The following is a 27,487-nucleotide window of genomic DNA, read 5'->3' as shown; positions in this document are numbered from 1 at the left end:
ACATTAAATATCTTGTCTTTGTAGTGTATTCAATTAAATATAGGTTGAACATGATATGCAAATCATTGTATTCTGTTTTATTTATGTTTAACCCAACGTCCCAACTTCATTGGAATTGGGGTTGTACAATTTCAGCCTTGCAACGAGTACCTTGACAATAATTCCAGCGGCCATAAAAGGGTAAAAAGGGCTCCGTACTGGACTGGTGGACCCAGGGAGTAGTACTGATGGAATGGGGGGGAGGCTCAAATATTTGCCACCCAGACAACACCATTTGCTTTGACATAACTTATCACAACCTAAATTACATTACTTAATTACATTTCCCCAAGTGTTTCTAGCCTATTTCAAAATACATACATTAGGCTAAGTGAGGCATGACTATCCTCTTTATGATGTATATTGGGTTGTATTTCTCTGCTTTGTACTATTGTGCAGGTCAAAAGTATTCAGGATGCCATCCGAGATAAGAAACTGAGGTTTAATTTCATGGGCGAAGACATAAACCTTTGCCCCACTGTGGGCATCTTCATCACGATGAATCCTGGCTACGCTGGTAGGACTGAGCTTCCTGAGAACCTTAAGGCCCTTTTCAGGTCAGTCTAATGGCTGCAGGCAGCACTGCTGAAGCAGCACTGCTGGCAGCAATTTTCTCTATAGTGCATACACATTGTCCCTGTGGATAGTCCTTCCTATGTGTGTCTATTCTTAATCAACACTGCCACACCACACCAGCATCAGCAGGCCCACTTGAACAATATTGAATACAGACAGCCATAGAAATATCAAATTAATGTTTCAAGAAAGTTAAGTTAACTTTTCTAGAATTTGATCAGACAATGCATGCCTCACTAAAACGTCATGCAATTTAATCCTGTTGTGGGATTCCAGCGTGTTCTTTCCATTTTTTCACAGACCATGTGCCATGGTGGTGCCAGACTTTGAGCTGATCTGTGAAATCATGTTGGTGGCTGAGGGATTCATCGGTGCCCGGCTCCTTGCTAGGAAGTTTATCACGCTCTATACACTGTGCAAAGAACTTCTTTCAAAACAGGTAGTAACGAAGATATATAATAAAAGTGACATGATTACTGAAATCTTTGTAATTATCCTTCAAAGTTGAGTAATGAAACTGTTAAAACTCGTTTTTATTTGATGGTGTTTTTCCAACGTAACTTTGCAACTTAATTGTCATATTTGGTAAAAGAAAAAAACCTGTGGGAGGATTTGATTTCAGCTTTATAATTAGTTAAAATTGTAAAAATCTCCCGCACCATACCTCATTAGTTCCATTACAGGTATATTGCTGTTTTGTGTGCCTAAAATAAATCAGATTACTTGACGATCAAGGTACCGTATTTTCACGACAATAAGGCGCACCGTATTAAAAGGTGCAGTCGCAGTTACTTTTTCTATATTTAACACATACATAAGACGCACCGTATTATTGGACGCAGGCATGGTAAAACATACAACATTGTACTTTATTGAAGTCTTTAACAATGTACTCACGTTATTCCTTCGGTATTTTAGCTGTGTGCTTAGGGTGATTGTCTTTTTTGAAGGTGAACCTTCGGTCCAGTCTGAGGTTCTGAGCACTCTAGAGAAGGCTTTCATTCAGGATATACCTGTACTTGGCTGCATTCATCTTTTCTTCGATTACAACCAGTCTCCCTGTCCTTGCAGCCGAAAAACACACCCACAGCATGATGCTGCCACCACCATGCTTCATTGTTGGGACTTTATTGGACAGGTGATGAGCAGTGCCTGGTTTTCTCCACACATGCCACTTATAATTAAGGCCAACAATTTCTATCTTAGTCTCATCAGACCAGTGAATCTTATTTCTCAGCATCTTGGAGTCCTTCAGGTGTTTTTTTTTATCAAACTCCATGCGGGCTTTCATGTGTCTTGCACTGAGGAGAGGCTTCTGTCGGGCCCCTCTGCCATAAGGCCCGACTGGTGGAGGGCTGCAGTGATGGTTGACTTTCTAGAACTTTCTCCCATCTCCTGACTACATCACTGGAGCTCAGCCATAGTGATCTTTGGGTTCTTCTTTACCTCTCTCACCAAGGCTCTTCTCCCCAAATTGCTCAGTTTGGCCGGATGGCCAGCTCTAGGAGGGGTTCTGATCGTCCCAAACGTCTTCCATTTAAGGATTATGGAGGCCACTGCGCTCTTAGGAACCTTAAGTGCAGCAGAAATATTTTTGTAACCTTGGCCAGATCTGTGCCTTGCCACACACAATTCTATCTGTGAGCTCTTCAGGCAGTTCCTTTGACCTCATGATTCTCATTTGCTCTGACATGCACTGTGAGCTGTAATGTCTTATAGACAGGTGTGTGGGTTTCCTAATCAAGTCCAATGAGTTTAATCAAACACAGCCGGACTCCAATGGAGGTGTAGAACCATTTTAAGGATGACCAGAAGAAATGGACAGCACCAGAGTTAAATATATGAGTGTCACAGCAAAGGGTCTGAATAGTTATGGCTGTGTGATAGTTCAGTTTTTCTTTTTTAATAAACATTTCAACAATTACGTTTTTTTTCTGTCTATATGGGGTGCTGTGTGTACATTAATGAGGAAAAAAATAATTTAAAGGATTTTAACAGATGGTTGCAATATAACAAAGAGTGAAAAATTTAAGGGGGTCTGAAAACTTTCCGTACCCACTGTAAGTGATCCCACTCCAGCTGTATGTCAACAATGTGAACCCCTACACTATCAGTGGTAGATACTAACGTATAATTTTGTATTCCTTCTTCCTCTGAAGGACCACTATGATTGGGGCCTCCGTGCCATCAAGTCAGTACTGGTGGTTGCTGGCTCTCTAAAGAGAGGCGATACCAGCCGAGCTGAGGACCAAGTATTGATGAGAGCCCTGAGAGATTTCAACATCCCCAAAATCGTGACCAGTGACATGCCAGTGTTCATGGGGTTGATAGGTGACCTATTCCCAGCTCTAGATGTACCCAGGAAAAGACACCTGGACTTTGAGAAGCATGTGAAGGAATCTATTCTTGACATGAAGTTGCAGGCTGAGGACAATTTTGTGCTCAAGGTACAGTGAACCCTATTTCTTGATTGCCTGCTACACTGGATTTGATTATGTTTACAGCTAATTCAAAACGTACAAGAGTGCAAGGTGTTTGTCAGACCAAGGACATAGGAAAATGCAATCAAAAGTTGTCTGGGAAGCAGCAACAAAGTCCCTTAATGGGATTTCATCTTTAACAATTTAGACCGATATTACAGTTGTGGCACTTTCATTCAGATTTATCTTAGTTCTCACCAAAAGCTGTTTACTCCTCACCCTAATCCTCCGATGGGAAAGGACCATTAGTGTCCAACATGTCTGAGGTTCTGGATGAATTGTGGAAATATTGGAGACGCCATTGTTTGGCTGCAATGAGGCATCAGGTTCCTGAGCTGCCGATCTGATTCCTTTCGTTATATTACATACTAATACGCACACACAGACACACACAGACACACACACACAAACACACACACACACACACATGGCTAAAATAAGGCACCTTATGTCAGAGACGGATGAACACAGCACCACGGCAAATAAGCGCAATTTGCCTCAGGTCAAATAGACACGGAAACCACATAATAACAGAACATCAATGGAGCCTGGGGCTGGACCATACAACTTAACCCTGGCATTGTGTAAGACAGCCACACACAAAAAAAGAAAAACTAGCAACAAAGTGAGAGGAGAGAGAGAGAGAAAGAGAGAGACAGAGAGAGAGAGAGAATGGTCGAGCGATCAATAACAACCATCAACCCCCAGAGCGTGAACTTTTACTGTCTTTGTTTGGGCAGCCAACCTTTTGATTTCAGGCAACATAGGGGAAAGCAGCAAGGTGAGAGAGACTGCATGCCTTTAGCATTAGCCCAAGCTAGCATTAGTCCCACTCACATCAAAGTCGTAATCAGCCTGGGACCTTTGAGAGTGTAAAGCCACCTGGGCTCTTGCTGAATAGAAGGGGATGAGGAGCCCCGAGGAGCAACGTCGATGGCATTGATTGAGCTCGCCATCTGTATGTTTGAGTAGAAATGGGGGAGAAATCCCTTTTTTATTCTCTCTCTGTTGCACATGCTGAAGTGTCACGTCTGAATTCACAATCAGCAGAACAATTCAAGAAATGTTTTTCAATATAATGGTTAACTTCCAAACTTTTGACAATTTTAACCCTTTAGATTCTGTCCAGAATAACATAAACAAAAACACAAATCTAGTTTTGTAGTATATATATATATATATATATATATATAAAATAAAATAATGCATTTAATTGCACTTCAATACAAAACTGTAGAAAAAGTAATAGAAAATATCCCCCAGCAAAATTAAACAGATCTTAAGTTAAGTGCCATTTTAGGTCTTTTTTTTTTTCTTTTTCTTAGAACAATATTGCCTTTAAATGATTTCTGCATGGCATGTAAAACGTTGGATCACGTCGCTTTGGTGGTATGAAAACTCATTTTTTTCACAATTTGCACAAAACTACGCTTTTCAAGGCTTCCATCTGGTAGTTTTTTAATTTTTTTTTTTTTAATGAAATTGTCCTCCCATCACTCCTAGCAATGCTGTTTCATCCAATTCCTTAATTTTTGTAGCCGAGCTGTGACGTGTACGTATAATCGGTGTACCAGGATATGGAGCACTGACAAAGGTTCTGTGTTGTTTTTGAACACAAAATACGATTAAAATGAGTAAAAAATTGTAAACTAATTTAAAGTACCACCTGTAATATTTATAGTTATTTTTTACGAATATTAAATGTGAGGCTTATTTACTGATTACAGATATAACCAAAGCTTTAGTAGTCTCAGTCGCTCTCTGTTCCCCAGTTGTGCATTTCTGGGTTCCCTAACTTATGCATTGCAAGTTTAAGATGAGCTCATGATTGTTCCCACAGATTGCTGCAGCATATGTTAACCAAAGGTGTTCAGTACTGAACAACTACATGTGTGGAGGGAATATGGGAAAAAAAGGAGTAACCATTCAATTGTAAAACAGTCTAATAAATTATTAAAACACGTACCTCGGTGTCAGACCACAGAAGCACTGCCTCAGAAACAAGATTATATTAAAGAACAGAGCAGTACTCTGTCCTTTTCATTTTGGAGGCAAAAAGAGTCACTGGCGTCATTCTTCTAGTCCAGTGTACTCCAGTGAATATGCGTTTTGTGTCATCAGAGTAGCCTGTCATTATGTTCTAAATGATTTTCACTGAAAGACAAAATGTTAAGGCTGAGTAGATGAACCGGTGGTAGATAATGTGTTCCATAAATCAGTACCTAACTCTATTTCTAAGTCTATGTCTATTTGCACAACACAAAGCCTCAGCCATTATTGTTGGGTAAAAGCATTCATTCTGTCTTTTGTGCAAGGTGGTGCAGCTGGAAGAACTTTTGGCCGTGCGCCACTCAGTATTTGTGATTGGGAATGCCGGTACTGGAAAGAGTCAGGTGCTGAGGTCACTCCAAAAAACCTACCGGAACATGAAACGTCGGCCCATTTGGGTAGATCTTAACCCAAAAGCTGTGACCAATGATGAGCTTTTTGGCATCATCAACCCATCAACCAGAGAGTGGAAAGACGGTGACCAGGGATTATTTCATAGAAATGTTTGTTAAAGATGAGGTTTTTAATAACCTTATCTGACCAAAATGTATGTATATTGTATCTCACAGGTCTATTTTCTTGTACAATGCGTGAACTGTCCAACATCAGTCACAGTGGGCCCAAGTGGATAGTTTTGGATGGCGACATTGACCCAATGTGGATTGAGTCACTCAACACAGTCATGGATGACAACAAGGTGTGACATATGTCAATATGCCGATGGCACTGACTTTACATTAAAACAATTCCTGTTGTTGGAGTAGTAACTAGTAACTAATCTTAACCTGCAGACAATGATGTATAGCAAATCATAGCAAATATATCTGGACACAGATTTGAGTACAATGTACTGTATGTGTATATACCATGTATAAATATTTTTCCTTTTTGTATCAGGTTCTGACACTGGCCAGTAATGAACGGATCCCTCTGAACTCAACCATGAGACTGGTATTTGAGATCAGCCACCTTCAGACCGCTACCCCTGCGACTGTATCCAGAGCAGGTATAGATCTTCTTGAATACTGTGTACTTGATAAGAGACAAAAGAGACAGATATGTCAATATTCCAACTGCAATCTGAAAATTATAATACAATGACATAAGATTTAAGCTCCTAAATCAACTACATGGCCTTTTGTCATTACAGATGAAACACAATTTCAGCAGCACTAGTAGAACCTATACAATCAATCTTAGAAACAAGGTGTTAGCATTCAAAATAAAATAATTACAGTATGTTTAGCTGCTACACTATTAAGCTATCGCTCAAGTGTAATGGGAGGTCACAAATAATTTCCACCATTAGCATATAGATCAGTGATTTCCAACCTTAATGGAGCCAAGGCACATATGTTACCATTGAAAAATCTCACGGCACACCAACAAACAAAAATGCATGGATATATTAATTACATGGATATATTAATTACTGTATCTACTTCCTGTCATTTAATAGAAGAGCACTTATTCGTTCTGCCTGTCACTTTGCCTCACTGGCATAAATAGATGAATAACGATGCATTATTTCTTTGAAAATTTTTTTTTTTTAGCAATTAAGTCAAATTTGATATTTCCCACGGCACACCCGAAGAGCGCTCACAGCACACTAATGTGCCCCGGCACACTGGTTGTGAATCACTGATATAGATGCTTGTTTTTGTGAATGGGTTTTCTTCCTTTTTTTCTGGATGGGTTTTCAAGCCATATTGATCTTTATTAGTCATTCAGCTACAGTATGTATACTATAGTAATGAATAAACATGCTGTAGAACTTTAGTAGCTTAGTGTCATACTGTATGAAGATACTAGGTGTAAATAAGATTGTGAATACATCCTAAGGGGCCATTGATGCTGTAGTGGTTTACGTAGCTGACTTTCAATCTGTTTTATCGCAGGTAGAACAATTCAACAGTTGAAAAAACACTGAGGATCAACAGCAACTGTTTTCCTTGAGCATAAATCCAAATAGGGTGCAGGTAAATGATTGCTCCATGAATTAAAGCTTCAAATTAACCTGTCTCTCCAGGAATCCTCTACATAAACCCAGCAGACCTAGGCTGGAACTCGTTGGTGTCCAGCTGGATTGACACGAGGGAAGTGCAATCAGAGAAGGCTAACCTGACCATTCTGTTTGACAAGTACCTCCCCCCGTGCCTGGATGTCCAGAGATTGAGGTGAGAGATTGCTGTAATAAAATGGCAGGCCTACTTTCCAGGAGATCAGCATGTGGCATTACATGTGCAGGGAGTGTGCAAGATTTAGTATGTTGGACTCAAACAAACTGACTCACAACACTGGGATTCTCTTTGTACATAATAAAAACAGAGGCAGAAATATTTTATTGCTGTCAAAAATATCAAGAATGTATCACAGTACCATGATGTCAATGATCACAGTTCCCTGGCACCGAAATGACATGAGATAGCAGCAAAGCAGTCCATGAAAAGACTCAACTCACTTTAACATAGCTTTAGAATAGATTTTAAAGTTCTGCTACTGGTCTATAAATCACTAAATGGTTTAGATCCTGAATACATGAAAGAAATGCCTCATGGTATATAAACCCAGAAGGGCTCTGAGATCGACAGACTCAGGTCAAATAGTTGATGGAGCACAGAGTCCAAAGCTAACATGGTGAAGCAGCATTTAGCTATTATGCTGCACACAAATGGAATTAGTTGCCAAGAGAAGTGACGTCAGCCCCAAGTGTGAATGTTTTTAAGTTCAATTTAACTTTTTTTCTCATACTTTTTAGAGCATTTCCACTTTTAGATATTTCTTGCACTTGATGATGTTTTAATTGTACTCATTGTTTATAAACTGTTTTTTTCTGTTTTTAAATGCTTTTTATCATGTAAAGCACATTGAGTTACCTTGTGCATAAAATGTGCTATACTGTATAAATAAATTTGCTTTGCTTGCTTGACATTAAGATGCCACAAGATGGCGCCAGAGCAATACCTGAGCAAAACAAACAAAAAAAGCAAATAGGTGAGCTTTTCAGCAAATATTGGAGTATAGGTTTCCCCCCCAAAATCTGAGATTATCTGAACACACAATGCTGAACCATGACTATGTGGTATAATTTTGATTGTCCTTCAATCTGCTGGCATTATATTTCTTTTTTTTTCTTTTCCAGGTTTAAAAAGATCATCCCTATCCCTGACCAGAGCATGGTCCAGATGCTTTGCTATTTGCTTGAATGTCTGCTGACACCAGAAAATGCCCCACCTGACTCCGCAAAGGAACTCTATGAGCTTTATTTTGTTTTTGCTGCTGTCTGGGCCTTTGGGGGAGCCTTGTTCCAGGACCAGGTGCTGCTCATGCATCTATGCATATTTTAAATATCCTAAGTGGTTTAATTGTAAAAATATTATTCAAGCCCATATGGCTTTTATCCAACTCAGTTGATTAAAAAACAATTTTAAATGTATTTTGAATTGAAGCATTGGCAGCCCTTGAAAAAAATTAGTGCTCCATACATACAAGTTAGAAGATAAAACTGCTCTCTTGTTGGACAAATGTACGCTACTTTATTTCCCCATCACAGATGCATTTAAATGCATTTATTGACTGGAAAGTTGGAAGGGAATACAGAAACACAGCACCAAGTAGTTGACCAAAAAAATGGAAGGCAGGGAACTGTCAGTCAGAAGGTGATGAGGCTACTGTAACTCCCAGTCTGAAGCAGACAAATAGATGCATAAGGCTTCCATCTATCATTTTTCACTATTTAACTTCTGCGGCTGTGCCTCTTTCTTCATTGCTTTTATTTGCATTCTGGTTTGCATTCACGTCTGATTGGATGAAACACATGTTATCCATATCTACTAAATAGCACAGAGAGGAAGCCATTTTAGGATATTGACTGAATCTTGTGTCTCTGTGTGAATAAAGCTAGTCGACTACAGAGTGGAGTTCAGCAAGTGGTGGGTGGCAGAGTTCAAAACCATCAAGTTCCCATCCCAAGGCACCGTGTTTGATTACTGCATTGACTCGGGCAGCAAGAAATTTGAACCCTGGTCCAAAATGGTGCCCACGTTTGAGATGGATGCAGAGACCCCACTTCAGGTATTAAATGTAATGACAACCTAAGATGTTGGCCCAACAGTGGAGGAAACTTGCCTAAACATTTAAACGGTGGTCTTTAGTGTGTTTCAGCTGAATACTTTAGTGTTTCTAGTTCATTTGGTAGTGCGTCATTGCGACTGAGCACAGATGCCAAGCAGGTACTGTATGTTACTAAATCTCTGCTGGATTTCCCACACTTGGATTTAGCAGAGGGCCACCAAATCATTGTTTCCCACAAACGACATCCTTGTTTTTTTTTTCTGGCCGATGACGTTGGGAAATCCCTTTTAGTCTGTCACTATCCACTCTTTTTAGAATCGATTATGAAGTAGTACTGTACTGTCTTATTACTAATTATCTGTACATATATATGAATATGTCATTGTCTGCAGGCAAACACGTACATTCCAAGTAGCGATGGTAGTGTTACAGTACGTTCTCAGTTATAACCAGTGATTGTAGGGTATATTACATTGGCTAATAAGTATTAAAACAGCAACAACAACAACACGTTACCTTAGTAAGTCGCAAAGCTCATCCAGCCCACGTATAAATGTGCTACACAAAATTATATGAGGAAATCCTGAAAATAAAATATATATAAACAAATATAAAATAAAATATATATTTACATTGCAACATAACCACTGCTTAACTTAAACATAAGTATACTCTACATTTGAATAGATTAAAAAATGAAATAGAAATCCATGAAAAATAACCTCAAGAAATAATAAATACAAATTATACGTTTATAGTGCAAATTAACAATTAAAGTTCAATTCAGTTCCTTTTTTTGGTGGGAACATCATTTGCTTTCTCCACATGTGCAGAAATACACTTTAGAATTTCGAGATGCAACTGGGCTTTGGTTTTATCGACAATTGCCGTTCCTTGGGCAGTATGATACATGCAATGAGATACATACTTGCAGTATCAAAGAAAGTAGATGTCATGATTGAAAATTATTATTATAATTCATTTTTCTCAGAGTTTGAAGAATATATGGGAGAGGATATGAGTGTTGTTCAAAGTTTTTTGTGGTGGGATGTTTTTTTTAGGCTGAAACGCTAATGTTCCTGACTAAATCAAAATGTTTCTGACAAGATATCCAGAATGTTCCTCAGAGGCTATGATAGGGGTTGACGTCATCGAGATATATTTTGCGGACATGGTAAAAATTGCGAACTACATATGAATACATTATTTTTGAAAAATAGTAGTATGACTATTACGATTTGTGTCCCGTTGTTCTGTTACATTGATAAAATATGGCATCATCATGTGGTTCCTGGGCGGCACTGTGGCCGACTGGTTAGCACGTCTGCCTCTCAGTTCTGAGTAATTGAGTTCAAATGTGGCATCGCCTCTGTGGAGTTTGCATGTTCTCTCCCTGCCTGCTTGGGTTTTCTCTGGGTACTCCGGTTTCTTCCCACATCCCAAAAACATGCTTGGTAGTTTAGTTGAAGACTCTAAATTGCCCGTACGTGTGAATGTAAGTGAGTGGTTGTTTGTTTGTATGTGCTCTGCGGTTAAGGGTGTACCCCGCCTATCGCCTAAAGATAGCTGGGATAGGCTCAAGCATGCCTGCGATCCTAGTGAGGATAAGCGATATGGAAAATGAATGGCTGGATGGATGGATGTGGTTCCTAAGGAATCAGTTAACAATCACATTTTCAATAAAATAATTGGACAGGCGTGCATCCCACATACATTACATATGTTTCCTCTACTCAGGCTTGTCTGGTTCACACAGCAGAGACCATTCGAGTTCGTTTTTTCCTGGACTGCCTGCTGGAGCACCGTCGGCCCGTCATGCTTGTTGGGAATGCTGGCACCGGGAAGTCTGTTCTGGTTGGGGACAAACTTACTTCACTGGACCCTGACAAATATGTGGTTACAAATGTTCCTTTCAACTATTATACCACATCCGCAATGCTGCAAGGTACAAACCCTCATTTATTTGTTAAATCTGCTGAAAACTAACAGTTTTTATTTTCTGAATTACAGTGGAAACAATCAAAGGTGATCTAAGATCGGCCTATCATCGTCTTATTTTTTTAAAGGGGTATACCACATTTTGTAGTGATGCAGTGATGATTGATATCTGGAATGAGTATGCCACTATATATATTATATATATATTTTAAACAGTGGATACGGAAAGTATTCAGACTCCCTTAAATTTTTCACTCTTTTTTATATTGCAGCCATTTGCTATATATATGTGTGTGTGTGTGTGTGTGTGTGTGTATATATATATACACACATACATGTATATATGTGTGTGTATATATATATATATATATATATATATTTATATATATATATATATATACACACACACACACACAGTATATATACCAGGGCTGCAACTAATTGTTTTAATAAACAATTAATCTGTCGAGGACATTATTGAAATTTGGCAGTGCAGAAAATGCATAAACATACATTGATTATAAATCAATTGCTGATTTAGTCCATAAAATGTCAGAAATTCGACAAAAACAAAATCCCAAAATAAAAGCATATGTTGCAAGCGTCATATTCTGATTCAACACAAAGATAATGAGTCATCTTTCATAGAGGGCTGCAGAAGTCTGAGATTATTTACTGCTGACAGGCTGCAATTCCGAGGATTTGGCCAATTATAAGTTAAACAATGTCTCTAAACAATTAATTGATTATCTCAATAGTTGTCGATTCATTTGATAATCGATTGGTTGTCAATTAATCGATTATTTGTTACACCTCTGATAAATATATATATTTGGCTCGTCAGTCAATTTGCTGTGTTTTTTTTCAGTTTCCATCTTGAGTACACAGATGCTTAAAAGTTGCTGTAATAAACCAATTGTCAAATAATTTTTCAAGCGCACAGACAATTTTACGGGCAAGTAGAGAAAATATTGGATTTACATTTGTGAAGTCAGATTAAGACAGTTCAGAATCAATGCTCATTGCTAAATGTTGCTCCACCAAAACTATACCATTAAGGTAATAGTGTATTGTTGTTTCTCTGTTCTATGTTCAGTTAATTATTTTTGCTTCATTAAAGTCCCCTTTGCGGCACGGTTGACGACTGGTTAGCACATCCGCCTCACAGTTCTGACGACCGGGGTTCAAATCCCGGTCCCGCCTGTGTACAGTTTGCATGTTCTCCCCGTGCCTGCGTGGGTTTTCTCCGGGTACTCCGGTTTCCTCCCACATCCCAAAAACATGCATGGTAGGTTGATTGACGACTCTAAATTGCCATAGGTGTGAATGTGAGTGCGAATGGTTGTTTGTTTATTATGTGGCCTGCGATTGGCCAGGTCAGGGTGTACCCCGCCTCTCGCCCGAAGATATCTGGGATAGGCTCCAGCATGCCCGTAACCCGCATGAGGGTAAGCGGTACAGAAAATCGATGGATGGATAAAGTCCCCGTTCACATTTGTACAGTTGCAACATCCACATTCATTCTTTATGTGCCTTTTTTTCCATGTATAGTAGACTAAATATTTAGTTATTCACACAGGAAGATACAGTACTTTCATGAATCACCCAAACTGGTATTTCGTGGCAATGAATATTAGGGATGAGCATAATATATTTTTCTATGTGATTGATGATGTAAGATGTCATGAATCTTAAGAATTAGGTGGAATTGATAAATTGTGTCCTGAAGCAATTGAGGTAAATGGATTGCACTATCGAAGCTGTTGATTCAGTCTCAACTATTTTGAGGTCTAAAGAACAACAACATGACATTAGGTATTTTCTGTGTTGCATATTTCGTGAGCGTTCCATCCATCCATCCATTTTCTTAACCCCTTATCCTTGCCAGGGTTGCGAGTGTGGTGTCGCCTATCTCAGCTGGCTTCACTCGAGAGGCGGTGTACACCCTGAACTGGTTGCCAGCTAATTGTGGTGGATGAGCATTATTTTGTTAAATAATTTTAATATAAATATTGTGTCTTACCTTAATATAGATAATATAGATTATATTTGTGCAGACAAACACATGCCCTGTTCAGCTGCATGACCATGCATGATGGCCAAGCATGACTCCGAAATCCTAATGACAACTGAATAAGAATGTCAAGTTTGACATTCATGGTGCTCCTCTAACATTCGTCTTCATCATAGCTGTGTTGGAAAAGCCCCTTGAGAAAAAGGCAGGACGCAACTACGGACCACCCGGCAACAGAAGACTGATCTACTTCTTAGATGACTTAAATATGCCTGAAGTGGATACATATGGCACAGTCCAGCCTCACACACTCATACGACAACATATGGACTACAACCACTGGTACAGCTCTTATACTTTAACGTAGTCATACCATAGAAGTCAAAAGTAAAAGTTCATTACACCTGTTTTTTTCTGAGGAATTTTCAGGAGGTAGCACATCAGCATAGGTGTTTTCCCCCAGTTAAATTTCTTAGATGACAGTTTTCCCATATATAGCAACACATAGAGGGTTCATTTAGATAATGGAATGTTAGTGGCTTGACGGGTGTAATACGAAGTAATTCAGAGGACGTTCATTTTTTCTTTTTCTTTAAAATTCAGAATGCCCCCTCATCCCTCCTCAGCAGGAATATGTAATGACAAAAGCATATTGAAGATGTTTGGTGTCTGCGCCGTAGTAAAAAGAAAGTATTTTCAGGAAACTGTATATTGAGCCATTAAAATGACATAGACAAAGAGAGGACGCTTTTTTCAACTCTTTAGATTGGGCAATAATTCGTAGAAATAACAGACTTATCTAGGGACTCACCAATATTATAGATTCGTGAAAAAATATCAAATTGACCACATTTGGACCTAGGTTTCCACCCAACATTGATAATATGAGAGTTTTGGTTTGCGTGATGGGTGGCTTATGATTGTTTTGTCTACTTCAAGGTATGACCGTAACAAGCTACTTTTGAAGGAAATACAACGTGTTCAGTATGTATCCTGTATGAACCCCACAGCTGGAAGCTTCACCATTAATCCCAGGCTGCAGGTATTTGCAAGCACATGTAAATTAACATGATTATATGTCAACTAGTCAACAAACTGCTAGATGTTTATTGCCACCATTTTTCATTGCAACGTGTTGATACTGTATTTTTCTCTACAGCGCCACTTCTCGGTCATAGCCTTGTCTTTCCCTGGACCCGACGCCCTTGCAACCATATACACTTCAATTTTGTCGCAGCACCTGCAGAATGATGGTTTCACAGCCACCATACGGAAGAGCTGCTCCACCCTGGTCCAGTTATCCCTGGCTCTGCATCTGTGTGTCGCCTCCACCTTCCTCCCCACTGCAGTCAAGTTCCACTACATCTTCAACTTGCGAGACCTCTCCAATATCTTCCAGGTGGCACATGAACAGTGACCACTGTATAGGATAGGGAATTATCCATGTGACAATTCCTGTAGAAGAACAATCTCAGGTTAATCTAGTCACCATATAATGTCAGAGGTCACATTAGAAATCACTCACTATTGTTAAGTTATTCTCTCTTTATTTTTATGGCTCCACTTCCCACATAGAAAGAGCCAAGCAACTGTCACAAATTTTTCATTTAAATGATTATTGATTTAATAGTTTTGCCCTGAAAGCCAGAAATAAGTCTGAAATATATAATGGATTTGCTCTCGCACGGGTATTACTGACTACTTAATGTATTAAAAGAATATCAGGGCATGAAAACTCAACAAAGGAGGCGTTTTCAGGGCAATATTGAAGTCAAAATATTCCACGGTTTCGTGGAGGGCAGGCTCCTTGATTTAACACACTGCATGGTATAATTAATGCCTCAAGCCCCTTGCTTATAGGGGCTTCAATTTTCATAAATCCACCAGGGAATTTACAAAGATAGCTCTGAAGTCTTATCATGATAATATAATATATAGGTGCACGATACTATAATAATCCCTTTAATGCCCCAATTAACATTTGGTGATGAAATAGCTGAAACTTGAGTACTGCAATTTATAGATTGAAAAGTTGCCATAATACGAGCATAAAAGAGCAAGATATACTAATGGTGTATAAGCAACCAAACAAAAAGGCTGACGACAACAAATACACCACTACTACTACTACTTATTTACTACTATTTCTGGTACCAATAATGTTAATCATAATAATCATATAATGATCACATTGTCATCATAATAATATTCCTAATTGATGAAGAATATCATACTATTCTAGATTTTCTTACATATTTTCCATCTAGGTGGCAACATTTAACATTTTAAACACCATTTCTAATATGTTCTTGATTAGTTGAGAAATGTCACAACTCATTCAATTGTTCAAAGTACAACCCCAATTCCAATGAAGTTGGGATGTTGTGTTAAACATAAATAAAAACAGAATACAATGATTTGCAAATCATGTTCAACCTATATTTAATTGAATAGACTACAATGACAAGATATTTAATGTTCAATCTGATAAACTTTATTGTTTTTAGCAAATAATCATTAACTTAGAATTTTATGGCTGCAAAAAAAGCTGGCATTCCTGCTTGATGTACAGCTTCTTTTACAGATTTTACGCTACATCATGCGCCACACATTTTCAATGGGAGACTGGTCTGGACTGCAGGCAGGCCAGTCTAGTATCCGCACTCTTTTACTACGAAGCCACGCTGCTGTAACACGTGGAGAATCCATCCATCCATCCATTTTCTTAACCGCTTATCCTAACCACATACAGAATGTGGTTTGGCATTGTCAGCATATGTTTCTCCAAAACCTGTATGTACCTTTCAGCATTAATGGTGCCTTCACAAACGTGTAAGTTACCCATGCCATTGGCACTAACACAGCCCCATACCATCACAGATGCTGGCTTCTGAACTTTGCGTCCATAACAGTCTGGATAGTTCTTTTCCTCTTTGGCCCGAGGACACGACGTCCACAATTTCCAAAAACAATTCGAAATGTGGAGTCGTCGGACCACAGAATACTTTTCCACTTTGCATCAGTCAATCTTAGATGAGCTCGGGCCCAGAGAACCCGGCGGCGTTTCTGGGTGTTGTTGATATGGCTTTTCCTTTGCATACTAGAGTTTAAAGTTGCACTTCCGGATGTAGCGCCGAACTGTATTTATTGACATTGGGTTTCTGAAGTGTTCCTGAGCCCATGTGGTGATATCCTTTACACATTGATGTTGGTTTTTAATGCAGTGCCGCCTGAGGGATCGAAGGTCACGGGCATTCAATGTTGGTTTTCGGCCTTGCCGCTTACATGCAGAGATTTCTCCAGATTCTCTGAACCTTTTCATGATATTATGGATCGTGGATGATGAAATCGCTAAATTCCTTGCAACTGTACATTGAGGAACATTGTCCTTAAACTGTTCGAGTATTTTCTCAAGCACTTGTTCACAAAGAGGTGAACCTCGCCCCATCTTTGCTTGTGAATGACTGAGCAATTCTGGGAAGTTCCTTTTACACCCAATCATGGCACCTACCTTTTCCCAATTAGCCTGTTCACCTGTGGGATGTTCCAAATTCCTCAACTTTCTCAGTCTTTTTTGCCACCTACGCCAGCTTTTTTCGGAACATGTTGCAGCCATAAAATTCTAAGTTAATGATTATTTGCTAAAAACAATAAGGTTTTTCAGTTTGAACATTAAATATCTTGTCTTTGCAGTGTATTCAATTAAATATAGGTTGAACATGATTTGTAAATCATTGTATTCTGTTTTTATTTATGTTTAATACAACGTCCCAACTTCATTGGATTTGGGGTTGTAAAAGGTGCAAATTAAATGGAAAAGTTAAGTCAGATAATGAGTTCATATGTTTAAAAGTTGACGATGCTAAACTTTGAGATTTGACATAATTAGTATCCAAAAGCTTAAGCCCAAATGACCCCACAAAAATTTGGATCACGGAGTTAGTTGAGTGGTGTAATGAGTCTGCTCCATGCGACTGGACAACCAAATAACACAGAGTCCAGTATTTTTACTCTTCTCTCACTTTCCCTCTCTGCACGCTTAAAGAAAAACAGAAAACTTCCACTTGTTCTCAGTTTTTCTGTCATACAAGATGTTTGGAAAGTCACAGTTGACTTATATTATTATAAATAGAATTTTTTCAATATAGACAACCTGTACATGACGTAGATACTATATGTATTCTATCTTGAAATATGTCTGCTCAAAAGTCCACAGTGACTTTGCAAAAACCCTGTACTTCTTCATCCTCTGGCTCTAATGCCTCTGGATAGATAAGAAGAGGTTGGCACCCTCGTAGCTCTCATCAGTGCCTCTGCAGTAATTGCCCTTTCAGTACCACTGTTGTTGCACTTTCCAAGGTAGGAAGGTAAAGCATCTGCAATGACACTACAAAAGGCTGCCCGAGTTTCTTCAAGTCACCACTTAATTTTGAAAGTCAGTTTTGTAGTTTAGCATGTCTGATGTTTGCCTTGGCTGAAATAATTAGGGGACTTTTTAAAAAAAGTTTTTTTTAGGTGAGAACACGGAGCATCTATATCTTTATTTATTATTTGCTGGTGATCCAACACTCTCCGCACTATCCCCTGTTGCTTATTTACTTTATTCTCTGTACTCTTTTTCCAAACTACTGGTGCTTCCTCCATGCATGATTGCGACTATTTCACCCTGTGGATGTTAAACTACATATACCATAAGTGAAGTACAGTTGCTAAATTCCAGAGATGTGATCAAGTCACACATGTGCAAGTCTCAACTGAGTCTCGAAGCGGTGATCTTCAAGTCTCAAGCAAGCCTCGTCATTTTCTCTTCGACAAGTCAAGTCACAAGTTATCACAAGTTAAGTCCTGTGATAAGTCAAATGAATTCCCAACTCAAGTAACTTTATTAATGCAGTCTTAACAGCACTATCTGATCTCCATAAAGAGACAAATAATGTCAAATAATTACATTATTGGCCAATTATTTTTAACTTGTATGCATGTAAAACACCTCAAGATAATGTACCCCAAGCCAACACCACTTCAGAATCAGAATCATCTTTATTTTGCCAAGTATTGTCCAAAATACACACAAGGAATTTGTCTCCGGTAGTTGGAGCTGCTTTAGTACGACAGCAGACGATCAATTGACAGAGAATACTTTGCTAAAGGTTGCTAGTAATCTGGTAACGCCAGTACAATTTATTTATTTATTTTTTTTACAATTTTGCAAAAAGATGCAGAGTCCTCTAGAAATTAGAGCAGTTTGAATGACTAATATAGCAATAGTCCGGTGCAATTACCATTGTGCAAAGGGCGCAGAGACTTAAAGGAATGTATGCAATTTAAAATGACTAGTAGTGCGATAATCTGGGACAATGTCGATTGTGCAAATGTTGCAGATACTCCTCAGTCAGTGTGCAAGTGGGGCAGATGCTACTCTTGCATGAGTGGCCAGTATTGGTCAACAACATATATGCAAATAGTGCAGCGTGGTGAGACTACTACAGTGAGTGCACGATTAATATATAATTGGCCCGACAGAAATGTGACAACAAATTCAAGACAAAAAATTGGCATCATGTTGCAATGGAATTGTAAATTAGCTTTTTAAGAAGTTGATGGCATGAGAGAAGAAGCTGTTGGAATGTCTGCTTGTTTTAGTTTGCATTGTTTGGTAGCGCCTACCTGAGGGAAGGAGCTGGAAGAGGTGGTGACCAGGATATGGAGGGTCCAAGGGGATTTTGCACGCTCTTGTCTTAGTTCTGGCAGCGTGCAAGTCTTCAAGGGTGGGTAGGGGGGTACCGACAATATTTTCAGCAGTTTTGATCGTCCGTTGCAGTCGGAGTTTGTCCTTTTTTGTAGCAGCACCAAACCAGACTGTGATGGAAGAACACAGGACTGATTTGATCACCGCTGTGTAGAACTGCCTCAACAGCTCCTGTGGCAGGGCCGTGCTTCCTCAGAAGCCGCAGGAAGTATATCCTCCGCTGGGCCTTTATGAGGATGGAGTTGATGTTGATCAACCACTTCAGGTCCTGAGAGACTAATTCCCAGGAACTTGAAGGTTTCGACGGTTGACACAAGGCAGCTGGACAACGTGAGGGGCAGCTGTGGCGCAGGATGCCTCCTGAAGTCCACAATCATCTCTACAGTCTTGAGCGTGTTCAGCTCCAGATTGTGGCTGACACCACACCTCCAGCCGCTCCACTTCCTGTTGATAAGCAGACTCGTCACCATCTTTGATGAGGCCTATGACAGTGGTGTGATCTGCAAACTTTAGGAGTTTGGCAGAGTCACTGGCAGATGCCAGGTGAGACGCTGACCTGGAGAAGCTTGGATGAAAGGAGTTCAGGGATGATGGTGTTGAACGCTGAGCTGAAGTCCACGAATAGGATCCTCGCGTAGGTGTTCTAGGATGAAGTGCAGTCCCATGTTGACTGCATCATCCGCAGACCCGTTTGCTCAGTAGCCAAACTGCAGGGGGCCCAACAGGGGACCTTTGACGCTCTTGAGGTGGTCCAGCACGAGGCGTTCAAAGGACTTCATGACCACAGATATCAAGGTGACAGGCTGTTAGATATATTTTAGTAGTTATCATTTATTTGCTTAGCTTGCATTAGTATTTTGCATTAGTAGCTTGCATTAGTATTATGGACAATATTTAGATAGAAAGATGTCTCGCCTTCAAGAAGATGACTCAGCAACATTTGATGGAAGGGCGCCTTGACCAAGGACGTGATCGGATGTGGTCGGGGACGGGACAGGTGTCGTCTGGTCCTATGTTTTGTGTTGTGTCTTAATGCTTAGAATATTATGTCTTGTAGAACCCTCCTATTTTCAAATAAATGTAGGAGCGACGGGGGAGATTGTTTAGAGCGTGTTGAGAGGCTGTAACCTGAACAATCTCCCATGCGCCCTCCTCATGAGTAAAATGACCAACGTCTTCATTCCTTTTGTGTTTATTCATTATAATGTTTGGTGAGATAAATCCAACACAGGCCTGTAGTCCTTCAGACCCGAGATTGCAGGTTTCTTGGGGACTGGGATAATGAAGCGTTTGAACCAGGATGGTACTTCGCACAGTTCCAGAGATCTATTGAAGATCTGTGTGAAGACTGGAGCAAGCTGGTCTGCGCATACTTTGAGGCAGGATGGGGACACAAGGTCTGGGCCTGCCACTTTGTTAATCTTTTGTTGTTTGAAGATGCATCTCACATCCTGTTCGTGGCTGGTCAACGCAGTAGTCAGAGGTGTGATTGTGGTCGGTGGTGTGGCTGTGTGGGTCTGGGGTGTGAAAGTGTCCTTTTCAAATCTGCAGTAGAAGCTGTTTAAAGTCGTCGGCTAGTCTACTATTGTTCTCAGCTTGGGGGGGATCGTCGCTTGTAATTGGTTAGCGATTGTAATGCATTCCAGACTGATTTAGAGTCGAGACAGTTTGGCATTCACCTGGGAACAAAGAGGTTTGTTTGTTCTCTGTCATGACAGTTGGTCATATCCAAAGCCTCGTCCACATTAGCTTAAATGAGCTCCTCAAAGAGATGGGGAGCAAAGAGGAGAGTAGGAGAGTCACAGTCACCGAACAGTACTGACTACATAAGACATTTGTATGATGACTTGTAGAGAGGCAATTGTGTGTAGTTGTTGTGGGGGTGCCGGAGGGGTCTCAGATATGCTGTCAGGCTAGAATTTAAGTGTGCTCACAGCGCAAAAAAACAGACAGATACACACCTCCCCTGAATTGAAACCAGCATTTAGGAATCAAGGACAGAACAGAATGAGATAGCTTTCAGAAGAGGAAGGCAGGGAAAGAATACAAGTTCTCTCTTTTTGTTCGTGTTTCGGCTGTCTTTCAGTTTTTGCACCAAACAGATGTGTGCTCTACTGTACAGTATGCAGACACTATTTCTATGATGTTCAGTTCTGCTCACCATCTCACTGTTTTGAGCCCTAAAAATGAAAATTGTTTGCAGGTTGCAAACAAGATATGTCAGATGAAATCCACGAGACTATGTGATTAGTTATATTGTTCTATTCCCATTGTCTCATAAGTAATGGTATCTGGTTATGAATCAAAGCTATGATACAGTGTTTTTTTTCACGACAATCACATGGAATACGCTGTACAGACAAACACACCAATGGGCAATTTGGAATCGTTACATAACTGATTGGATGTTTTTGGAATGTGGGAGGAAACCAGTGTAAAATCCAGACAGAACATGCAACCTTAACACAGACATCCAATATGAGATATGAACAAGTACGTTTGACTGTGACGTAGACATTCATTCATTCATCTACCGTTCCGCTTATCCTCACTAGGGTCGCGGGCGTGCTGGAGCCTATCCCAGATATCTTCTGGTGAGACGCGGGGTACACCCTGAACTGGTCGCCAGCCAATCACAGGGCACATATAAACAAACAACCATTCACACTCAAGGGCAATTTAGAATCTTCAATTAACCTACCATGCATGTTTTTGGGATGTGGGAGGAAACCGAAGTACCTGGAGAAAACGCACGCAGGCATGGGGAGAATATGCAAACTCCACACAGTACCCCGGTCCTCAGAACTGTGAGGCGGATGTGCTAACCAGTCAATCACCGTGCCGACTGAGGTAGACATGCTATCCAGAAATGCCACGCCACATGGGACCGTAAGTTTTAAACGTCTTAATACATACAAGTGTACAATTTACACGTACAAATGGAACACCAAGGACTGATCACCAGTCAATGCCGGGCAATGAGTGGGAACTGAGTACACACCAGTTCCACAGACATCAGCTATGCCAACCACTACAATATCAATTATTTATTACGTATTTCTACATGTGTTTTTACATATTGTTTTCTGGTCAGCTGGGAGAAATCTTGAACCTACAAAATTGTGCTGCCAAATATTAAGTTATGTTTTAATAGGGTTAGTTTTTCTTTTTTTTTTTTATAATAACATGTCATGTAGTCACATCTGGCATTAGGTGGTGTTTACATATTTCGATGTAATATATCAGAATGTCAATGTTATCCCACCCTTACTTGGTGCCCAAAAATAAAAATGCCAAAAACAAGTATAGTATAAATCTGTTTTTTTCCCTTCACATCTTGTAATAATCTTGCAAACAAAAGGTGGTTGGTATCTTTTTTCTTTGACGATTACACCGTTTCCAACATACCATTATTTGTTTTGCTCAGGCACACCTAAAAAGTGTGGGCTCTAGTTATTCACACCATTAGGCAGTGAAATGATGTATAAAAAAAGATCTATTAAAAGTCAAAGTATTAGATGGATGATTCATACAATACTCGAGGAAAACATCTAGATCTCAAGTAGTGGCAATAATTTCAGCTAAGTGTGAATCTTCAGGACACACATCATCACATATTGCCACACACACACAAACACACCTTCCATCTGCCCCATTACACAATGGATTTAGCACCCATTTGTCACATTTAGTGGGCTCAAATATGAAGACAGATCCGACCCAAGTGGCTTGGCCCTCCCTAGAGATGATTCTGTTGATTGGAATTGTTCTAGGTCTGAGAGAAACAGTTTTGCCATTTATTATTACAAAAGAGGATGTTGACAAAGAGATTCCTGGGGTCTAACCTAGCAAACCCTGGTTTTCTGTGTACAGTTCACATGTTCACCCTCTGGTTGTGTGTGCTCTCGCCACATGCTTCAGCCCACAGATATCAATATTGATCCTATACCACACTAATTTCTGCCGCGGGCCACATTGTAGTTATGGTTAGAAAATCCTGAAAAAAAACCCTCAATAAATCTAATAAAAACAAAAAATATTTAAAGTGCACAATAACCATTATGTTTAACTTAAGCATACAAATATTCAACAATTCAATAGATTAAATAAAATACTAGAAGACCTTGAAAAAAAACCCTCAATGAATCCAATAAGTATAGTAGTAAATAAGCAATGCACTTCTGAACGTCTTTATGCATCTGGGGTATAGTTTTATCGACAATTGAGTGGCGGTTAGGAGTAATGCAGTGAGGCTAGATGCGCTCAATTAAGCATTTAAACCCAACATTACTCACCATTGCCTTTTTGCCATTCTCTGGGAGTTAGCCAAAATGTCTCTGTGGTCTTGCAAAATCACCATTTAAAAATTGTTTTTTATTGCTTGTATATATATGTATGAATCTTATTGATTAATCTATTGATTCCAATCAAATAGGTAGCAGGGCTCATCGGCATTTAACTGAAGAGTTGTTGGCATTTAACTGAAGAGTTGTTTGCATTTAGCTCAGTCACTGCACTCTTTGAGATGCTTGACTCCTCCAAAACGTTCTTTGACACCTGCTTGTAGAACTATCTTCACATGCAGTACTGCTGAGTCATAATCATAAATAAACCGAAGAACCACCGTTATTTATGCAGCTTCTCTGACAAGCCTAACCTTTAGTGCATTTCCCACCTTTTTGTGGTTTAAATTGGAATGAAACACTCAGCTCCGTTCTCTACCTTCCTGCCCAGGGCATTCTCTTCAGTACTGGCGATTGTCTCAAAACCCCTCTGGACCTGTTGAAAATCTACCTGCACGAGTCCAATCGTGTCTACAGAGACAAGCTTGTTGAGGAGCAGGACTTCCAAGTCTTTGATAAGCTGCAGGCAGACACGGTGAAAAAGTTCTTTGAGGTAAGTTTTTACAAAGTTTTGAAATGCAAGACAAGGGAGGGGAGGTCATTAGGCTACCTGCTCTGCGGCTTGGACCTTGACATCGGTGAGCAACACCGAAGAAGAGAGATGGGAGGAGTGAAAATAATGCTCAAGGAATGGGTGAGGGGGTGTAGAGTGAGGAGAGCATTGTAGAGAATATTAATCAGGGCGGTAGGGGGGTCTGGCTGTCAGGGCCTGTGCTGTCAAGCCCAGCAAATTGGAAAACATTTTAATGGTTTTCTGTCCTCTGCTCGCCTCACTTCACTCCCTGGGTCCATCACATGCACACTAGTCCTACCACAATAGGGAGCTTGATAGTATATGTGTACACACACCCACAGAAAGAGACAATGAAGCAGTTTGAAACCTCTGTAAATGAATGACATTGTTAGAGAGCAATATGTACCCTACTTTCAAGTTCTTTTTACAAGCAACTCTTTAGAGACACTTTGGGCAGCAAGGAAGTCAATTTATATTTATGTAAATGCTGTTTGCAATAGAGCACAATATACTGTAGATGTGAATTGGAAGCATTGCACCAGAAGAATTTTGCAGCAAAAACAAAACCAAATCTCACCAGTGAAATATTCAGGGGCCCACTAGTTGCTGCGGTGAAAATGAACTAGGTCACCCTCTGCGATATTCAGCGGTGCCCCTGTCCAGACTATTTAAGCTTAACACTACTGTTATGCTGACATGGGTCGTGTGTGTGCCTGTGTGCGTCCCTCCCTAAGGACATGGAGGAGAGTCTGGAAAAGACCCGGAAGATGAATCTGTACTGTCACTTTGCCCGGAGCCTTGGGGAGGCCAAGTACATGGCTGTGGAATCCTGGAGCAGCCTCCGTAAAAGCCTGCTGGAGGTACTGGACAGCTACAATGAGGTCAATGCCACACTCAACCTGGTGTTGTTTGAGGATGCCATGGCTCACATGTGAGTGGAAGATTACAAACCCCAGGGACAATGTTGGGAGACTCAAAAAATAAATAAATAAATAAAAGCATAGAGATAAAGCGTTTCTGTCACTTTCTCAATTGTCTGTCAAGGAGATGGACTGGTTTTGCAGGTATTTAAAGATGAATAGGTCCATTTTGTTTTATAGACTGTCAAAAGCAGACATGGGTCTGTCAGAAGTTATTTGCAATGGCTGACAAAAAGTCAACGCAAGCTAGAATGTCACTCAGTAGAGACTGCCACAGGCTAAGTTGCATATCAGAATCAGTGCCAAATTGTATACCTTCAAAGATGGCCGCCTCCTACACAGGCATGAAAGAAAACCTTGATCTGCACCCTTACTGGCATTTAGTTGGTTCTTCATTGGACAAAATTCCATCATTTCAGAATTTCACAATTTTCAATTTCACATTTTAATGCAAGTATAATAAACCTGTCATCAGCCTGCCATATGCTGATCCTGCCTGGGTAGTTCAGTGAATATTTAGGCTCTTCAATTGTACAAGCTCAGGGGCGTTTACCAGCATTATAATACAAAAGAAGGATATTTAATTGGCAGATTTTAGCCCTTTTAAAATCAGCAAAGATCGGCTGATTTTTGCCCTTTTTTATTACACATTAACAAATAAAATAATAAAAATAAAATAAAAAAGATAATGACATTCAGACAAACAAATACTAAAGGACAAAGTATTGTAAAGTAGTCAAATGTTCTGCCTGTAATTCATCTATATTGTAAGCAATAAGGGGCTAAAAAATAAATTATTTTATTCTCTCTCTCTTTACAAATAATATATATATATATATATATATATATATATATATATATATATATATATATATATATTTTTTTTTTTTTTTTTTTAAATGAATCGGCCGTTTAATCAGTTATCGGAATTTTATAAATATCCGAATTGGCATTGGCCTCAAAAAGTCAGTTTCAGTCGGGTCCTAGTAAAAATAATTCTTATTAGGATGCAGTGAAAATAAACAGAGTTGTATTTTCAGATGGAGTAATAACACACATGGAAAACTTAAAAAAAGAGAACAGAGCAATTCGTTAGTTTACATCATTTTGCAACAAGTGCAAATAAAAGCCTATAGTTTGACTTAACTATTTGGGGGCAGACCAATGTTTTTTTAAGGATTGTCTTTGTAAATGTGAATGACAGACCAATACAGACAGTGGGGACAACATGAAAAGCCAAGAGAAATACAGGAACCAGAATGTTCAATTGTTGCGTTGCATTTTCCTTTATGAGTCAGATTGCTTTTACAGGATACCTTGTCCTTACATTTTATCTTCCACTTCCACCCATTCCGCCCCTACACTCATCTGACTGTCTGTACCACCATATGCAGTTGCCGCATAAATCGAATCCTGGAATCTCCACGGGGTAACGCACTGCTGGTCGGAGTAGGCGGAAGTGGCAAGCAGAGTCTGACCCGACTGGCTGCCTTCATATCAAATCTGGAGATTTTCCAAATCACCTTGAGGAAAGGTTATGGTATCACAGACCTCAAAGTAAGTGCGCTACTGCGCAACAAATTGAAGTCACAATTTAAGTCATAATAATATTGTACATGCAGTCCATTCATGTTTGCCTTGTTTACATTTAAAATTGGATGATTTGCTGTTGGAATTATAGACGTAATCCCTGCATTATAGAAACCCCATGCCCAGAATTTACATGGCATGCCTGCCATAACAACCTAACAATCTCTTTCTGCAGAATCTCATTATATGTGTCACTCACACACTCTGTGTGTTTCTCTCACCCAGAGTGACCTGGCATTGCTCTACATCAAAGCTGGTGTGAAGAATATTGGCACCGTGCTCCTAATGACTGATGCCCAAGTGGCAGACGAGAGGTTCCTCGTTCTGGTCAACGATCTTTTGGCATCGGGTAACGGCAGGCTTCGCTAATTACTATCTGCCACGTTTTGCAGGAGAGAAAGGCTTTAGCTATGTCACAGCAAACATAATTGTGGTGCCATTTCTCCAACACTGTTCACAACATGTTACTGGGTGGAATGGCAAGCAGATTTCATGTGGATGAACCATTTAAAGTAAAAGGTTATGTATTTATTACCATTTGTTTGTTAGCCAGCAGAATAATACAAAAAGAACTAATTTCCTTTAAAAAAAACTTGTAGAGGAGTAATGTATGGGCAAAAAATAACCCATTTAATTTGTATGGACTGAGATAAAGGATACATCTATTTTATTTTTATTTTTACCTTTACAACACCATTAAATATAATCACCAGAGTGAACATGAAATTATTGTTATACAAAGACTTGATCAGAAGCCAAATAATATATTATAGTTATGAATCATACGGTGCATCTGTCATGAGTAGGAGTCGTGGCGAAGCGGAGCAAAAATGGTAGGTGGACACAAGCACAGGAAAGCAGGGAAGGCAAAGCAAGGGTGCACAGCAATCTGATATACAAATGTAATTCTTTACAAAAAAAAAGGCAAACAGAGGTATGGGTTAGCAGAAAAATTAGCTATGCTCTTAATGCGAAGTCCAAAAACAACTGAGATAAAAAGTGAAAAAAGAAACAAGACGCACTCACCACCACAAACCATGGGCGACATAGTGTGTGTGACATGGACGAGACAGCAAGGCACACCTGGACAAGACAAAAGTGGCTGGAGAGAGCTGATTGGCTGACATGAGGAACAACGCTA

At 39.7% G+C, this 27,487-nt stretch overlaps 1 protein-coding gene across 11 annotated transcripts in view; it reads left to right on the top strand.

Annotated features, from left to right (window-relative positions):
• The window catches only part of dnah9 (dynein, axonemal, heavy chain 9), a 177,882-nt gene that overhangs the window by 65,511 nt on the left and 84,884 nt on the right, over positions 1-27,487 (top strand). For 8 of the 11 annotated variants that reach the window (XM_061705528.1, XM_061705525.1, XM_061705527.1 and 5 more), the window contains 17 exons: positions 439-596; positions 916-1,054; positions 2,775-3,062; positions 5,411-5,621; positions 5,714-5,841; positions 6,042-6,150; positions 7,174-7,321; positions 8,287-8,461; positions 9,045-9,218; positions 10,956-11,163; positions 13,347-13,512; positions 14,110-14,212; positions 14,330-14,569; positions 23,654-23,815; positions 24,571-24,767; positions 26,151-26,313; positions 26,572-26,695. In XM_061705528.1, the coding sequence (XP_061561512.1) occupies positions 439-596; positions 916-1,054; positions 2,775-3,062; positions 5,411-5,621; positions 5,714-5,841; positions 6,042-6,150; positions 7,174-7,321; positions 8,287-8,461; positions 9,045-9,218; positions 10,956-11,163; positions 13,347-13,512; positions 14,110-14,212; positions 14,330-14,569; positions 23,654-23,815; positions 24,571-24,767; positions 26,151-26,313; positions 26,572-26,695 (2,893 nt within the window). Of the gene's footprint in view, positions 1-438; positions 597-915; positions 1,055-2,774; positions 3,063-5,410; positions 5,622-5,713; positions 5,842-6,041; positions 6,151-7,173; positions 7,322-8,286; positions 8,462-9,044; positions 9,219-10,955; positions 11,164-13,346; positions 13,513-14,109; positions 14,213-14,329; positions 14,570-23,653; positions 23,816-24,570; positions 24,768-26,150; positions 26,314-26,571; positions 26,696-27,487 lie in introns of those variants that run through there. The other 3 variants (XM_061705531.1, XM_061705532.1, XM_061705530.1) reach the window with 3 other exon arrangements.

The sequence above is a fragment of the Phycodurus eques genome, chromosome 19 (genome assembly GCF_024500275.1).
Source record: "Phycodurus eques isolate BA_2022a chromosome 19, UOR_Pequ_1.1, whole genome shotgun sequence".
Taxonomy (NCBI): domain Eukaryota; kingdom Metazoa; phylum Chordata; class Actinopteri; order Syngnathiformes; family Syngnathidae; genus Phycodurus; species Phycodurus eques.
Note: the sequence above shows the minus strand (reverse complement) of the source record. Positions and strands in the feature narration are given on the sequence as shown.